This window comes from Cavia porcellus, unplaced genomic scaffold (assembly GCF_034190915.1).
Source record: "Cavia porcellus strain 051 isolate PalLab524CR breed Dunkin Hartley unplaced genomic scaffold, mCavPor4.1 scaffold_30, whole genome shotgun sequence".
Classification (NCBI taxonomy): domain Eukaryota; kingdom Metazoa; phylum Chordata; class Mammalia; order Rodentia; family Caviidae; genus Cavia; species Cavia porcellus.
The window spans coordinates 42,600,074-42,618,400 of record NW_026947513.1 but is presented as its reverse complement, the minus strand read 5'-3'; the positions used below and the strand labels follow the sequence as shown (position 1 = coordinate 42,618,400).

Sequence of the window (18,327 nt, the reverse complement as noted above, 5' to 3'; positions counted from 1 at the left end):
TATTGTATACAGATTTATTCACGCCTCAAGACTTTTTACAATAAACTTGTGATTTTTCTGTTCGAGGATTTGTTGTTGCAAAACTTCTAAAATATATATTTTATCACAGATCTTTTTGATTCTAAACTTCCTGACTTGTGAGTCTTCTAAAAAGTACTTCTCATACTTCGGTTTCTCTTCAGATCATATAAATTTTTCACTTTTTTTACTAAGAAGAACTTACAATTTGCTAAATTTAAAAACCCCTTTGTTTTAACATTATCTTTTAAATTAATAAGTGTCTTCATGTAATTTTCTTTTAGTTCAGGTTCATGAAATTAATCAGAAAGTTCCAGAAGCTGACGTTGGTTCTAAGAGTACACCTGACTTGGGAAAAAAGTCAGATAAAAAAACAAATGGTCTTTGTGCGGAAACAGATGAAGAATTTTACATATCAGTTGGCTCGCCCAGTGTTCTTTTGCATGGAAAACCATCTGAATCACAAAATGCTATTTCTTCTGCCCAAAAGAGAGAAACTCACACTTCTGGAAATATACTGTCTTCAGGTACAGAGATTTCTCTTAAAATCAGAAAAAGGTAACTTTTCACTTAAATAATAACAGTATTGCTTTAAACATTTCAACTTTCATATTAAAAATCGGTAGTATAGCATTTAGATTTAGTTTTTTAGTAGGGATTAATGAATATTAATATGCTATGAGAAAAATAAAATGACTTTTGTGTATTCATTTATGTTTAATAATGAAGGCCTTAAAATATACTTTAAAGAAATTGAGGGTTAACTTTTCTCTAGTCTATGGAAAAATATTTTTTGTTTTTGTTTGCTAAGTTACTGTAAGTTCCTAAAGGAAAAAAATTTGTGTCTGCTTCATTTTGTTTATAACTGCAGAGAATATTATGTCATTTCTAGGGTAGTGAGGCAGATGTACTACTGAGAATGAGTTGTGAATACTGTACCACTTCTTGGAGTTTCTCTTTGACCTTCAGAAAGCACAATAGATTGTTCAAGGTCCTTTGTTAATAGAAACCTTTGTAATGAGTATAATTTCTGTCTACAGTATTGTTTTATTTCTGGAGCCAACAAGTTAAGTATATTCTAAGACTTTGCTATTCAAAGTATAGTCAGCTACAGTGTTCTGGGAAATATGGCGCCTTAAGCCGCAGATTTTCTTGGTTTATAATTTAACTTTTCTAATGCCCAGTGCAAATTCTTGTTATGTGGTCTGTATTGTCACTAAAGGAATTCAGGAAGACTTGTAAGAAATGTAGGGGCATTTTACTTCCTTTCTTTTAACCTATTAGGTTAAACTTTGAAGATAAAGATACTTTCAGAAAAGTAGAGAGAGAAACTGACAAGTCAAAAGTAGAGAATAAAATATTAGGACAAGAAGAAAAGAAAGTATCAGAAACATCTTCAAAAAGACTACAAGATACAGAATATGAAATTAAATCACAAGCTAAAAAAAGTTTTTCAACATTGTTTTTAGAGACTATAAAGAGAAATAATGAATCCAGGTAAGTGCTTTGACATTCTTTTGTTTTCCATTCTGTGAACTATATATGAGAATTTAAATATTATGTAACTTACAAATAATTGACAGAAATATTAATAAAAATTTTGATTGCCTTGTGAAGAGAGACAGAATTTTTGTTGTTTTGCCAGTGCCATTCCCCCGACCCATCCTTTTAACTGATACTAAACTAGATGCAAAAGAAAACGAGTTATTTGGTTCTCATTGCTCACCAGTCCTTTCTAAAGTTCACATGATAACAAAAAATGAAGGCAGTATTTAGAAATATAATTAACCTACTATCATGAGTTTTGTCTTTTTTCTGTTTGTTCTCATTGTGCCAGTGAAAGCATTTAAAAAATTTTTAAATTGTGTTTCCTGCATGAAAGCCTTCATTGCTTCTGTACTCTTTATAGTGATTCTGAAACCCTGGTTGCACATTTAGAGTTACTTAGAATTAATGGCAGCCAGAGTTAAGAGCTACTGGTCTATAGAATAAACTTAGCTTTGTCAGTTGGTATTTAAGGTCCTCTGTTGTTGCCCACTTCATCATATGTATTTGCAGTTCTCTTTACATAGACCTTTTTTCCTTTCTATTGCTAGTCATCATTTTCTTTTAAGGTCTGCATTAGACCTCTAGTGTTTTCAAATTCCACATCAGAAATTTTCAAATTTTTTACCCCCTCATATTATAGTTTTGCTAGTTATGTGTATCCTTCATAGTTAAAGACTTTAGTGTTCCTCCCTGGGAATGCAGAGTTTCTTTTCTATTTTCTATGTTATTTGTCAGAATGTCAGTGAACATATGCAGAAGTTTTTGTAAGGGCATGTTGAATGACTGAACAAAATTCCTCTTTTCAGTCTCTGTTTCGATAGTTAATGTCTCACATACATGTGTGCACATAAAAGCATGCACACATACATTTTCCCCTTAGTTGCATATTGTTTTCACTATCCTAGATGAATATGGGCTGATTATATGTGCAAGAACAGTTTAGTATTTTTAATATTCTTTGATAAGCTACTGAACAAAGTTAATTTTATGTTTATTGCTTTATATAAGTGTAGTAACTCACTCTTTCTAGCATTATTGCTTTTGATTATCCTTTTCTGTTTGTCTTTCTTGTATTTCACATGACCAGCTCTTACTGAATCTATCCAAGAGCTTTAATTTCCTTAACTGATTAGATGGAAGTCCCTTAATTGAACAGATTTCAGTAGTTCTTATTGGCTGATTTGGAAGGCTTCATTTAAAAATTCTCAGTATTGCTTCCTTATATACAGAGAATTTTTAACTTTTAAATAATGCACAATAAGGAAATTTAGATTAATTTGGGACAGATTGGCTATTTCTTTAAATTCTGAAAAATAATGAATCTATTTAGTATTCATTTGTGTGGTTTTGTATTTGTATTGACCTTATTCTTTTTTAGGTTTGTTTATTTATTTGTTCTTTGAGACAGAGTTTCCCTATGTAGTCTAGGCTGGCCTTGAACTCACTGTGTAATGTAGACTGGCCTTGAATTTAAGCTGATCCTCCTGCCTCAGCCTCCCAAGTGCTGAGATTACAGGGTGCCTGGATCAATAATATTCTTTAACTCAAATAAAAGTTTGGATTAAGGGTATGGAGGAAGAGAGTTAGATTAGGGAAACATTATTGATTTTATTACAGATTCTGTGGCATTATCTGCTTTGTATAGTTTTTTTCTCTGTGTGTGGCAGTGGACTTTTGTGCGTATACTCCCTTTTTTTGTCTGTTTGAGACAGGATCTCACTATGTGGTTCAGGCTGGCCTTGCACTCACTTTGTAGCCCCGGCTGGTTTTGAATTTGCAGTGATCCGCCTGCATCAGCCTTCTGAGTGCTGGGATTATAGGCCACCACGCCCGGTTTACACTCTCTTCTTAATACATGACTATATATTATATATAAATTATCATATTTGTGTATCATGATTATAATTTTAAAATGTATATAAAATATTTATAAAATATTCATACTTGGGATGAATTTTATGTGATACAGTTTAGTGTTGTTAATTTTTCATTAAAAACTTTTTTTATTAGTGGATGTTTGCAGTGCATAAGAATTACATTTGTTTTGGGTTATATGTGTTTATATTACATGTTGATTATTTTTGAACCCTTTCTTCCTACTGTTTCTCTCGATTACCTTCCCCATCTCCAAAATGTCTACCTATCTGTTTGCTATTGTTTTTCTTTTATTTTACCTTTTAATTTTGAGTTTTGCATACAAGAAGCCTTGTGATATTTTACTTCACATAATATTATAGTTTCAGGATCCATTCATTTTCCTATAAATGCTTGAGTTAACCCTACTTTATGGCTGATTATATTTTTGAGCATACATACTACATTTTCTTCTTTTTTTTGAATAGTGGCTTTTTTAAAAAATACATTAGTAAATGTTTGCAGCACATAATATTTACATTCTTTGTGTGGATTCATATATCTGCTGATGGGTACATAGGCTGTTTAGTTTAGCTGTTGTGAATTGTACTGTATAGGTTTGGGTATATCAAAAGTATAACTTTTATCTGTTTCAGGAGGTATACCCAGGAGAGGTATAGTTGAGCCAGGTGGGATTACTATTTTTTATTTTTAGAGCAATGTATTCTGACATGGTGGTTGTACTAGTATACATTCCCATCAACGATGTGGAAGCGCTTTTCTGCATATCTTCACCAGCATTTTTTTTTTTTTTTTTTTTTTTTTTTGGTCCTTTTGAGACAGTCTCTCACTCTGCAGCCCAGGCTGGTCTCAAAACACATCGATCCTTCTGCCTTTTGTCTCAGTCTCTGGGTTTGTCATGAATGGCTTTTATCAGTTTGAGATAAGGTCTTTGTATTCCTATTTCTGGGTTTTGTCATACATTTTCTATAGAAATGATCATATGATTTTTATCCTTCTATTTATGTGGTGTATTACAGCTATTAATTTATGTGTATTTTACCGTACTTATATCCCTATGTTGAATCTGACCTGGTTGCAGGTATCATGCTGAGGGATTTGCATCTCTGCTTATCAAGGATACCAGCTGGTAGGGTTTTTGTTGTGTCTTGTCTGGTTTTGGAATCAAGGTAATGCTGGCTTCAAGCAGTGAGTTTGGCAACACTTCTTCACTCTCAGTTTTGTGGAATAGTTTGATGAGTATTGGCATTAGTTCTATGAAGCTCTGATAAAATTCAATGATGAATCCATCAAGTCCTGGACTTTTTTAGTTGATAGAGTTTTTACTTGCTGCATTAATTTCATTGTCTCTCTGGGTTTTATGTTTTCTTGGTTCAGTTTAGGTAATTGATTTATGGCTAGGAATTTATCCATTTCTTCCAGATTCTCCAGGTTATGAAATATGTATTCAAAACAGTGTCTTAGAGTCCACTGGATTTCAGTAGTGTCTGTTGCCATTTTGCCATTTCTAATTGCATTAGTAAGGGTCTTTTCTTGCTTTCTTTGGGTAAGTTTAGATGCGGGGTTTATCAGTCTTATCTTTTCAGGGAACAAGCTCTTTGATGCACTGATCTTTCATATTTTATTAGTTTCAGTTTCATTGATTTCCACTATGATCTTTACAATTTCTTTCCTTTTACAGGATCTTGTTTGTATTGGTCTTATTTTTCTAGGACCTTGGATGCATCCTTACTTATTTATTTTGGACTGTGATGTTTTTCTAATGTAGGCACTCACAAGTATAAACTTTTTTGTTAGGATTGTTTTTGTGTCCCACAAATTCTGGTAAATTGTATTCCCATTGTCATTTTAGTATAAAATTTTAAATGTTTTTTTGACTTCCTGTGAACCATTGATTGTTCAAGAAAATATTACATAATCTCCATGTGTTTGTGTACTTTTAGTGTTTTATTGCTGTTGATTTCTAAATTCATTTTAATGTGATATGGGAGCATGCAAAAGATTATTCAGTTTTTTTTCTACCTATTGATGTGTGCTTTATGGCCTAAAATATAGCCTATTTTGAAGAAAGTTCTGTAGGCTGCTGAGAAGAATGTACATTCTGCTGTTGTTGGATGAAGCACTCTGTAGATAACTATTATGTTCATTTTTAGATGAAGAGATTTAAACTCTGAATTTTCTTTGTGAAGTTGTCTGATTGACGTGTTTGTGAGAGTGGTATATTAAGGTCCCCTAGTATGATTATATTGTGTGTTCATTTGTGTCAAGTAGTTGTTGCTTTATGAAATTGTACCAACATTTGATGTGTGTATATGTATTTTTTTCAATTGTCATCTCTTCTTTGTAGATTATTCCCTTTACCAATATATAGCAACTACTTAGTTTCTTTTTACAGTTTTGGTTTGAAGTCATTTGTAGAAATTAAAATAGCTATTCCTGCTTGTTTTAGGGCTCTGGTTGCATGGAGTGTCATTTTCCATCTTTTCATTTTTAGTGTTTTATGGATGAGATATGTTTCTGGCAGGCAGCATATAGTTAGACTTTTAAAAATTTTTTATTTTAAAGAGATTAAGACAAAAGAGGACATAACAAAGCAGATCAGATCAGAACAATGCAAGTAACTACCAAAGACAACTCATAATTAACAGTAACTACCATAATATCTCTTTCTTTGAAATAGTTGAGCATAGCTTCATATACAATAGTATCAAGCATAACAAAACAGTATAAACCATTCAAGAGAACGAAAGCATTACAAGGCTTTCAGAACCAAATAGAGAATGAACAATGGCTACTGTATTACCTGATTTTCCATAGAAAATTTGTTTATACTTTCACACATAATAATATCCAATAACATAACAGGATAGAATCAAAGGCAACAGGAAAACAAAAGCGTACTAGGACTTCAGAGTAAGATGATACTAAATCAGCTCTGGCTATTCTAATGTCTTCTTTAAAATAGCTGTTTATACTATCACAGATAACAAAATCAAACAAACCATTCCAGCTAATGAATGAGAGACATTATAAGGCTTCAGAGCAATGTAATGGGGAATCATGATTACTATAAACTCTTATGTACTCTTATTTATTACACTAGAGAGACAATATGGTATTTATACATGTGACTTTGATTTTTTTCGCTTGTGAGTATGGTCTCAAGCTGTGCCCATTTATTTATAAATATCTCAATGTGACCCTTCTTTATAGCTGAGTAGTACTCCATGTATAAAAATACCACAGCTTTTTTTATCCATTCCTCAGTTGATGGACGCTTAGGTTTGTTTCCAAGAACTGGGTATTACAAATTGTGCTGCTATAAACATGGGTGCACATACATTACTGTGGTATGGTGTTTTAAGTTCTTCTGGGAGTATGCTTAGAAGTGGAATAGCTGGAACAAATGGGACTTCCAATCCTAGCTTTTTGAGAAATCTCCAGACTGATCTCCCCAGTGGTTGCACAGGTCTACACTCCCAGCAACAGTGCAGGAGAGTTCCTTTTTCCCCCACAGTCTCTCCAGCATTTGTTGTTGGTAGTTTTCTTGATCCTGGACATTCTTTCAGTAGTGAGATGGAATCTCAGTGTGGTTTTAATTTGCCTTTCCCTAATGAGTAATGATGATGAACATTTTTTTCATGTATTTATTTGCCATTTATATTTCTTCATCTGAGAAGTGCGTATTCATCTCAGATGCCCATTTTTGGATTGGGTCTTTGAATTTCGGGGGTCTGATTTTTAAAAATTCTTTATATGTTTTAGAAGTCTTTTGTCTGACAGACAGTTCACTAATATTTTTTTCCCGGTTTGTGGGTTTTCTTTTCACTATGCTGGAGATTTCTTTTGACATGCAGAAGTCTTTTAATAAGACATGATCCCAGCTAATGATTCTGGGAAATATTTCCCATGTGGTTTGATTATTATTCATGAATTCTCTACCTACCCCTATGTCTTCAAGATTTTTACCCAATTTACCTTTCAACACATTTAGTGTTTCTGTTATCATATTCAGATCGTTGATCCATTTAGATTTTACTTTACTATATGGGGATAGCCATGGGTCTATTTAGTTTTCGCCATATGGAGAGCCAGTTTTTCCAGCACCATTTATTAAAGAGATTGTCGTTCTTCCAGTGAGCATGTTTGGCCCCTTTATCAAACATAAGGTGGTTGTGTATGTTTGTAGTTGTGGTTGTATCTTCTAATCTATTCCATTGATCTTCGGCTCTGTTTTGATTCCAGTACCATGTTGATTTTACTACAGTTGCTTTGAGTATAACTTCATGTCAGGGATTGTGATGCCTCCTGCCTTGCCTTTGCTGCTTACAATTGCCTTTGCTAATCTAGGTCTCTTCTAGTTCCAGATGAATTTTAGAATTGATTTCTCTAGATCTCTGAGGTATGTTGATGGTATTTTCATTGAAATTGCATTGAATCTGTATAACAGTTTGGGAGAATGGCCATTTTCACAATATTTATTCTTCCTATCCATGAGCAAGGGATGTCTTTCCATTTTCTGAGATCATCTTTAATTTCTTTTTTCAGGGTATTATAATTTTTCCTGTATAGATCTTTTACTTTTGTGAGATTAATTCCTAAGTATTTCATTTTTTTGGATGTTAATGTGAAGGCTGTGGGCTTTTTATTTCTCTCTCAGTGATTTTGTTGTTAGTGTATAGAAATGCTATTGATTTTAGTGTATTGATTTTGTATCCAGCTACATTGCTGAATTTATTTATTATATCTAGGAGTCTTTCAATGGGAGTTTTGGGGTCTTCTATGTAGAGTATCATGTCATCCGCAAATAATGATAATTTAACTTCTTCGTTTCCTATCTTTACCACTTTTATTTCTCTCTCTTGTCTTATTGCTCTGGCTAGTATTTCCAGTTCCATGTTAAATAGGAGTGGAGATAAGCGTCATCCTTGTCTGGTTCCTGATTTTAAGGTAAAGGCCTCTTGTTTATGGCTACTTAATATGATGCTGACTGTTGGATTGTCGTAGATGGCCTTTATCATATTGAGGTAAAGACCATCCATTCCAATTTTCTGTAAGGTTCTTAGCATGATTGAGTAATGGACCTTATCAAAAGCTTTTTCTGCATCTATAGAGATGATCATGTGATTCTTACTTTTGGCTTTATTGATATGGCGGATTACATTTATTAACTTACGTATGTTGAACCATCCTTGCATGCCTGGGATGAATCCCACTTGGTCATGGTGTATAATCTTCTTGATGATTTACTGCATCCTGTTTGCCAGTATTTTATTGAGGATTTTTGCATCTGTGTTCATTAGGGAGATTGGCCTATAGTTCTCTTTTTTAGTTGGGTCATTCTCAGGTTTTGGTACTAGAGTAATAATTTGCTTCCAGGAATGACTTACGAAGAATTGCTTCCCTTTCGATTTCATTGAAGAGTTTTAGGAGTGTTGGCATTAAGTCTTCTTTGTATTTCTTGTAGAATTCCGCAGTGAATCTGTCTGGGCCTGGGCTCTTCATTGCAGGTAGGGCCTTAATTACATTTTCAGTTTAATTAATAGAAATTGGGTTATTCAGCAGTTTTACATCTTCTTGACCCAGGTTTGGTACTTCATATGTTTCTATGAATCTATCCATTTCTTCTGTTATCAATCCTATGAGAGTGGAGGTTTTTGAAATAGGTGTTGATGATCTTCTGTATTTCTGTAGAGTCTGTAATGATTTCGCCTTTTTCATTCCTTATTGCATGAATTTGAGCTGTTTCTTCCCTTTTTAAAATAAGGTTGGCTAAGGGGCTTATCAATTTTATTTATTCTTTCAAAGCACCAATTCTTTGATTCATTGATTTTTTTTTTTTTTTTGGATTGTTTTCTTAGTCTCTATTGCATTGATTTGTGCTGTGGTTTTTATAATTTCCTCCCTTCTTTTGGCTTTGGGCTTGACTTGTTCTTCTTTTTCTAGATGTTTGAGGGTTAGCAACAGTTTGTTTATTTGTATTTGTTCTGTTTTCCTCATGTGGGAACTCAGTGCAATAAATTTTCCTTTGAGGACAGCTTTCATTGCATCCCACAGATTCTGGTAAGCTGTGTTTGTATTTTCATTTGCTTGTAGGTATTGTTTAATTTCTTCTTTAATTTCCTCTGTGACCCACTGGTTGCTCAAGAGTGTATTATTCAATTTCCATGTGTTTGTGCGGTTTTTGCAGTTTCTTTTTCATTAGTTTCATGGCACTATGATAACATGCAGGGATAATTTCAATTCTTTTGCATTTATTTAAATATGTTCTTTGAGCTAGTATATGGTCTATTTTAGAGAATGTCCCATGTGCTGCTGAGAAGAATGTATATTTGGATGTTGTTGGATGGAACACTCTGTATATGTCTACTAAATCCATTTGTTTACAGGTGTGATTCAGTTCTGTTATTTCTTTGCTGATTTTCTGTCTGGTTGATCTGTTCCTTGGTGTCAACAGTGTGTTAAGGTCTCCTGTTATAATTGTGTTATTGCTAATTTGATTTTTCATTTGTATCAATTTGTATAACTGGGTGCTCTGGAATTTGGTTCATATGTATTTAAGATAGTTCCCTCTTCCTCTTTAAGTTTTCCCCTAACCAGTGACCTCATGTAGTGACCTTGTTTATCTCTTAGGATCATTCTTGGTTTGAAGTTCACATTATTTGCAAACAGAATAGCTACCCCTTTTTTTTCAGTTCCTGTTGCATTAAGTATTGTTTTTCATCTTTTGACTTTCAGTCTGTGACCTTCCTTTTGGGTTAGATGGGTTTCTTGCAGACAGCCTATGGTTGGATATTGTTACTTGATTCATTCTGCCAGTCTGTTTCATTTAATTGGTGAATTGAGACCATTTGCATTAATGGTTATAACTGTTATATATTGCCTATTGTTGGCATGTTATCACTTCTGCTGTTGCATCTTTATCTTTGCATTCTGTTTAGTTGTCTACCTTGCTTAGTGGTTTTTTTTCCTTTGTGTATCTAGACTGTCTTTCAGTATTCTTTGTAGTGTTGGATTGGTATTCCTTAAGTTCTTGAGCTGTTTGTTGTCATGGAAATACCTTATTTCTCCATCCATTTTCAAGGACAGTTTTCCAGGGTACATCAGTCTAGGTTGAAAATAACTTTTCTTTAGGATGTGAAATACTTCACTCCGTGCTCTTCTTGACTTCATTGTTTGTGTTGAGAAGTCCGCTGTGATTCTGATGGGCTTTCCTTTATAGGTGATCTGTTTTTTCTCTCAGACAGGTTTTAGTATTCTGTTCTTTTTTTTTTTAAATTTTGTTTAAGGAGAAAAGGAAAAAAAACAGCAGAGAAAGGGTACAAGTTATACAGATTTACAGAAAAAAAATAAACAGTAGGAAATCACTAGTTAATGGATTACATATTGTCATCTTAGAAATAATTGTTCAAGTCACAAAATTAAAGCTTGTAAACTGGACATTCCAACAATGATACTGCAAACAGTTCTGTTCAATGATCCAATAAAACTCTGTGATATCATTTTCTATCTTATACACTTAAATATACATGCAGTTATATAGTTTAGAGCACTTTCTTTTCCTCTCTTTTGTACAATGACTATTACACATTTTGGGTTTCATTGCTCCCACGGTTCTTATTACTTTTTTGGAAGAGAGTAAAACCAAATGTGACATAACAGAACAGAATCGGTCAAGTCAAAAGGGTGGACATAATAGATAATGTAAAAACATAATACAAGGTGATCAACAATGGTCACCATAATGCCTCCCGCTATCTCTAATAGAATTGCCTATATCATTAGTTATAATACAATTGAACAAAACAGTAAAGAATAAAGCCGACAAAACCAAAACATTGGAGACATTGTAGGTCTTAAAAAGTAGATAAAAGTCAACGAGAATCGGCGTTATAATGAATCTCATTATCTTCACAGCTGATGCCTAAACTTTCGAACCTGATACTATCAAGCAAAACAGAATAGGGGAACATCAGTCAAAAACAAGATGGTGAGAGTAATACAGGGCTTTAAATCGAGATAATGGAAAGTCAAAGTGAGTTACTATAATATATCCTGCTATTTTTTTCCTTTATTTAAAAGGATAAAAATAAAAAAGTAAGTAATGGAGTGGAGATTGAGATAAAGGAGGGCATAACAGCGAAACAGCACAGATCAAAACATAACCATTTAAGCAGAATAGTGTTTCACCACCAGATAATCCTGACCTAAAAGTAGTTACCATATTGTCTCTTTCCTTGAAATCCTTGAATACAACTTCGTATACTGTAGCATTAAGTATATCAAAACAATGTAAAACCATTTAAGAGAATGACAGCATTACAGAGTATTTAGAATCGACTAACAGAAAATGAACAATGGTTTCTGTATAATCTCCTTGTCTTTAAAAGGTTTTTGCTTATACTATCGTACATAATAAGATCCAGTAAGATACAACCTATTTAGACCATTGGAGACAGAAGAACAAAAGCTAGATGAGACTTCAAAACAAGATGATACTAAATCAGTATTACCTATTAAGATGTCATTTTTTCCAAAATAGCTGTTCCTATCATTCAACCTTTTCTGCCTCATTTCTGTTGAGCTCTTTTTCTGTCAATAGTGTCAGTTTGTCTTCTTCATTTTGTTCTCTGCTCCATTCGTTGTGGCCTCCCCGCCACTATTTCTGGATTCTTTGTATTTTTCTTTTTTTAGAATATCCTGCAATACTCTCTGTAGAGTTGAATTGGTGATTGCAAATTCCCCCAGTTCCTCTTTATCCTGGAAGCACCTTGTTTTTCCATCAGTTTCCAGGGACAGTTGTGCAGGATATCTCAATCTTGGCTGGAGATTATTATCTTTCAAAGCTTGAATTATTTCCCCCCACGCTCTTCGTGATTTGATGGTTTGTGCAGAGAAATCTGCTGTAATTCTGATAGGTGTTCCCTTGTACGTGGTCTGTTTCTTGTCTCTGACAGCTTTTAATATTCTGTTCTTGTATTGAATTTCTGGAAGTTTTATTATTATATGCCTGGGTGTTGCTCTGTTTGGGTTGTAGGTAGCTGGGGTCCTGTGTGCCTCATACATCTGAGTATCTTTACCTTTTGCTAAATTAGGAAAATTCTCCTGGATTATTTCTGTGAGTAGCTTTTGTAGTTCACTTGTTTGTGTCCCTACTTCTTCTTTTATGTTCTTAATCCTTAAGTTATGGATCCTCTTATCATCTTCTAGTATTTGTATTATTGCTGTTTGTTTCTTTGTTATTTTTAAGAAGTTTTTCATTTTATTCTCCCATATTACAAGTCTGCCCTCCAGTTCAGATAGTCTGTCCTTAGTTTCTTTCAAGCTGTTATGCCAGTCTTCTATAGACTTCTTAGTTTCTTGGTAGTCCCTTTGAACCTGCTTCACGTATTCTATGCTTTCTCTGTTTTCTCCATCAAACAATTCTCCCCTCATTTTCTGTTCTTCCATTCCACCATCTGTTTTTTCTTGGGTGGTGCTTAGCATTTCTCTAACTATTCTGCATCCTTCTAGCTTCAGGTCGTTGATAACTTCATTCCTGAATTGATCTATGAGGCTCTCTATATGGCGCTTTATGTCTATTGGTGCAGTGTCCGCTATTGCCTGTTTCTCAGAATTGGGGGCCGAGGAGCCTTTCTTGTTGCTGCCTCTTCCCATATTCTCTGTTCCTTATATATGCAAGCTTATGTAGGAGACCCAGCTTCTCTCCCTGTCAGCCACAGCCTTATCGAATTGCGCCGGTTAGGTGTTCCCGCCCACCGCAGCACACCAGGGAGTTACGGACCAGGCAGCCTACATGGGGCCCTCCCCTCCCGGCCACCATCAGGCTCTGGGATCTGGGTTTGGCCAGCCTACCGGGTCCGTCAGCAGCATCACGCAGACCAGGCACTTTTCACCAATCCCGCCCGAGAGGGGGATGTGTGGCTGGAGTTGCCACCTCGCCCTGCTCCCGCAGTACTGCCCGGGCCCAGAAAGTCCTCTGCTGGAGTCAAACTGTGGTAGAGTGTCAGTTTCTCTCACTCACCTCACCACAAGTCAGTGCACGCCTCCCTGCCCGTCCTGTTTTCGACTCCGTTCGCAGATTGCCATTCTCAGAGCTTCTGTGCGTCTCTCTCCTTGCCGAGCTGCTGTAGAGGCAGCCGCCATGCGGCGGGAAACCCAAATCGCAGCTTCCAATGGCACGGGCTCCAGCCTCCACACTGAGGCTTTTCTGTTCCTGTTTTAGCACCAGGACTGCATTCCAAGCTGGTTTCTCTCAGCCCAGGTCGTTCCTGAGTCAGCAGAGCATATCTCCACCTGCTTATGTCTCCTTACTCCACACCCTTCCTGACTTCTGAACCAAGCCTTTCCTAGAGCCTCCGTAGTATCTGTTATCTGTCCGCTGTGTTCTCCCGGAAGTCTAGTATTCTGTTCTTATGTTGGGTTTCTTGGATGGTGATTATTATATGCCTGCATGTACTTTTATTCTGGTTATTGCTATTTGGAGTTCTGTATGCTTCACTGATCCTAATGTCAGTTTCCATTCTCATGTTTGGGAATTTTTCAGCTATTACTTCTGTGAATAGCCTCTTTATATCATTCGTGTTGTTCCTTTCTTTTTCATTTATCCCTATCAATCCTATGTTGCTTTTCTTTGCATCATCTTGCAGGTGTTGAATTGTTATTTCCTGATTCCTTGTTATTATTAAAAGATCTTTCCTTTCCTGTTCACTAGCTGTAATCTTGTCTTCCAGGTCTGAAATTCTATCTTCACTTTTCGTTGAGTTGGTTTTGACAACTTTCAGCAGAATTTTTGATTTCTTGTATATCTCTTTGAATCTGCTTTATGTATTCTGTTTGTTTTTTATATTGGTCATCCAGGGATTCTTTTTGTTTTGTTCCTCAAATTTTTAACTGTGTCTTCTTTAGATGTGTTTAAACATCTCTTTTAATACTTTTATCATTTCTTCTTTTACTTGACAGATTATTTCTAGTTTGTACTCCTGTAAACTTTCCTGAAGTTGCTTCTTTATTTTAGTTGCTATTATTACAGGTATTTCAGGTGTATGGCATATATTTTCTTCTATGTACATGGCTCCTAGGCTTTCTTGGCATGGGCTGGAGGTTTGAGATTGCATTTTGGTCTTTCATTTTGTCATTTTCCTCTATTTCCATGTTTGAAGTGTTTTTCTAAGGCTTCCCCTGAACGTGTTGGAAATATTCACCTAAGCCCTAGGCTCCTGGGACTGAATGGAGGTTGCTGAGCGTGATGCAGTCAGGCCCTCAGGCCCTCCTGTGCCAGCTTCAGTGTTCCAGGTAGCTGGGCAGGCACCTAACCACTGTTGATGATGAGCTAAAGCTGTCCCCAGGCAAAGACCAGTCCCCTGAAACTCACTTCACCTGTTCTCAACTTCCGTAATTGAAGCTCACTGGGCATAATCTACTCAGGCTGCAAAACCTCCCAAGGCTAGTCTAGTGTGGCTGGGACCTGGGCGAGTCCTTGAGCTGGGGGAGCCATGACTGTAGTAAGTCTCCCAGGGCTCTAGATGGGGAGCGGACTCACTCCAGCTGCCAGCTGAGTTTCCCAGTTCCAGAGAAAGTAGATTTTGTTTTTTGATGTAATCGGCCATTTATCTTTTCACTGAGAAATTAAGGCCATTTACATTGATAGGTGTTTACCTGTTCTGGTTATTGTCTAATTTTTTTAAGTGCTGTTTCCTTTTTTTTTTTTTTCATTTTGTTAAACTCTTTTCCCAGTTGACTGTTCTTTTCAGGCTCTTTGATGATGGCCTTGCAGTATTTGTTTTAAGATTTCCTTGAGTGTTTTCTGTGGTACTGTTTTGTTGATCATGAATTTCTTCAGATTCTCATTGTCTTGAAAGGTCTCCATCTCTCTGTATTTTTTGAAGGATAATATTGTGACAATTACCTACAAAAGTACATAGAAATCTGGGTTGACAATTTTCTATTTGGGCTTGAAAAACTTTCCTAGACTTTAAGATTTGTGTTGAGAATTTGACTGTTAATCTGATAGGTTTGCCAATTTATATGTTATTTGGCATTTTTCTTTAATAGCTTTTAGTATTCTCTGTTGTGAAATTTTGGGATTTTTTTTGACTGTGATGTGTCATGAAGAGATTCTTTCCTGTTTCTATTTAGGATTTTAAATGCTTCATTTACTCAGGTATACATTTTACTCTGTTTGATTTGGATTTTTTTGCGATGATTTTTGGGAATAACTTTTTATTACTAGTTTCTCATTCTAATCCTACCTTAATCTTTGTAATTCTAAAGTTCTTTCAGTGTCATCTCTGATGAACTTGGGGATCAATGTCTGTTGTGTTATTATCATTTGAGTGTCTGAATAAATGGCTTACTGTATCAACCTGTTCCTCATGTCTTATTATTCTGTCTTCTGACAGGTTATGCTGTAGCTAAAATTTTCAACTGGGTTGTTCATCTCAAGGATTTCTGCTTGTTTCATACTCAGATTTCTTACTGATGTCATTGTATCCTGCATTATCCTCCTTAAATCATTCAGCTGCTTATTTATATCTTGAGCTAAACAATTTATCATTGTAGTAATTGAATCCTTTAACTAATTATTTTCATCTTCTTTAAGGTCATTTATTTGGTTTTGTTTTATTTTCAGACCAGTTACATTTCAGGCTGTCCTTGGATACACTATGTGATCCAGGCTGGCCTTGAATTCATGGTAATCCCCTGCTTTATCCTCCCAAACCCTGGGATTGTAGGCATGCACCACCATGCTTAGCTCATGTCCAGCTTCTTTATGATTTAGTATTTAATAATTTAATAATTGGTATATTCATCTACTTGTCTTTCTCAACTTAGTCTCTTTAACTACTTCTAAACTATAGTTTTTTTGAAATCTGGAAATTTATCCACTTTATTGCCTGTAAGATCAGCTTTTGGAGAGAATTTTTGGAGACGTCTTGTTGCCTTGTTTTCTCTTAGATTTTTTTTTTTTGTGTTTAATGGTATAGATCAGTTGGGATAGTAGAGATTTCTTTAGGGAGTAGTTTTCTCCCTGTGTTGTGTCTTGGCTTTGAGTATGTGTCATTATGCAGTAATCTGCTCTGCCTATCAGAGTACTGGGTTCAGCTGCTATCACTGCCTTTGTAAGGAAAGAATAGTAACCGATGATGACAGATCCCAAGAACTAATCACATGTCAACACTTAATTTAAAACTTGTTCAAAAAGTTTTATTTTTCATTAATGCAGAAAGCGGAAAGAATACAAGTAATACAGATGGAGAACTAAGATGAAAAAAAGGAATAAATAAAATGAAGTAACAATAAAAACCAAAAAGGAGAAAAAAATTGGTAATAATATTTTATGAGTGAATGGGGGGCAGGGAGAAGGTGTTTGAGAGGTTATATGAGGTGGGCAGAGGTATAGAAGAGAAGGAAATACAAGTGGAAAGTGTGAGAGATTTTATAGGTATTGGAACTAGTGTGTTTTTGCCTGCAGAAACTCAATGCTTGAAGACTCAAGAAGCAACCTTTGGTAAGAGAGAACCCAGTAGGTCTATGTAAATCACGTTAGAAATTAAACAGTTCACCTCATTTAAAGAGAATACACATTTAAGGCCACATTTAGCGAGTAAGGGAGTCTGAGAATGCAAACAGATCACCAAATCTGCCTTATGCATTGACTCTAGGTAGCTGTGGAGGGAGAACCAATGCTTTACCTGATTTCAGTCCTGCTGTCTTTAGTCCACTTTAGTCTCAACCTGTTTTTCTCAGTATCCTTTTCTCCCTCTAGTGAGTTTCAGCCCAGGGTTTTCTGCCGGCATAAATTGTCCTTTCCCACCATGTCTGGAATTGCTGTTCCCTTTTTCAGCTGCTCAGATCTCTCTCTGCAAAGTTAGTAGCTTCCAGGAGTTAGGAGGAGGAGGTTTTTCCTTGTTAGTTCTAGCTGTTTCTCTTCCCACTCATTTCCATTGATCCTAATTGGTATAGGCCTCTGAATTTATCTTTATTTCTTCTGTTTCTCTGTGCCCAGAGCCACATAGGCTGAATCCTGCTACAGTGTGGGCAGTAGTGTTTGGGGTGAGTGCTCAGCTGTGGTTGTCTCTTCCCTTCCATGAAAACTTTTTAGTGTTTCACAAGGTAGCTACATGTCTGTGCCTGGGCTTGAGCCTGTACTCACGTACCAGGAATTATTTTCCTCTTATCATCATGCATTCTGGGCCATTTTATGGTGAGTTCCACCAGTGCTAACAGACTTGGACTATAGCATCTGGATCAAGTGCCCAGTTGGGGCTACCCTTGTGTCCCCCTTCTTTTCCTGGAAATTTGATGCTTTCTAAAGGGTGGCTAATCCTCTAGATTTGGATTGGATTCAGTGCCAGTGATTTGGCAGTCTATTGTATTATCACAGAATCCTGTGTGGGAAACTGTTTGGCTCCCCTGTGCTATGAGCAGTAGTGTTTCTGGGTTTATTTTGGGTGAGGGCATGAGCTTAATATGTGACTTTGCTTCTTATTCAAGCTATTCTGTTTTCTGTATTTTCACTGTTCACTTTATCATCTCATGTAGCCACATTTTGACAGACAGCTATGGTGCATACTCTGGGCTATCTGTATGTGTAGCCTACTTCTCTACACCACTGTGACGGATTTGCTTTTAATTTTTACATTTCTTTTACTCAACATCTTTGTATTGATGCTTCTAAATGTGAAGTTCTGTGGTTCATAAAAAAACATTGAAATTCTACTTTGATCTCTTATAGTTTAATAGTGTCCTTTTAAAATAGTACATATAGAAGGTTTTCAGAAATAATCTTGCCCACCTTGTTTTGATCTGAAGAAATTCAGACTCCAAAAAAACCTTTCCTATAACCTTACAGTTTAATATATACAGTAGGGTACTTCAGTTTGG

General features: G+C 35.6%; 1 protein-coding gene across 2 annotated transcripts in view; it reads left to right on the top strand.

Annotated features, from left to right (window-relative positions):
• Window positions 1–18,327, top strand: part of Cenpc (centromere protein C) — a 79,998-nt gene that overhangs the window by 28,659 nt on the left and 33,012 nt on the right. For both annotated transcript variants that reach the window (XM_013145836.3, XM_063240396.1), the window contains exons 6-7: window positions 303–576; window positions 1,303–1,515. In XM_013145836.3, the coding sequence (XP_013001290.2) occupies window positions 303–576; window positions 1,303–1,515 (487 nt within the window). The remainder of the gene's footprint in view (window positions 1–302; window positions 577–1,302; window positions 1,516–18,327) is intronic.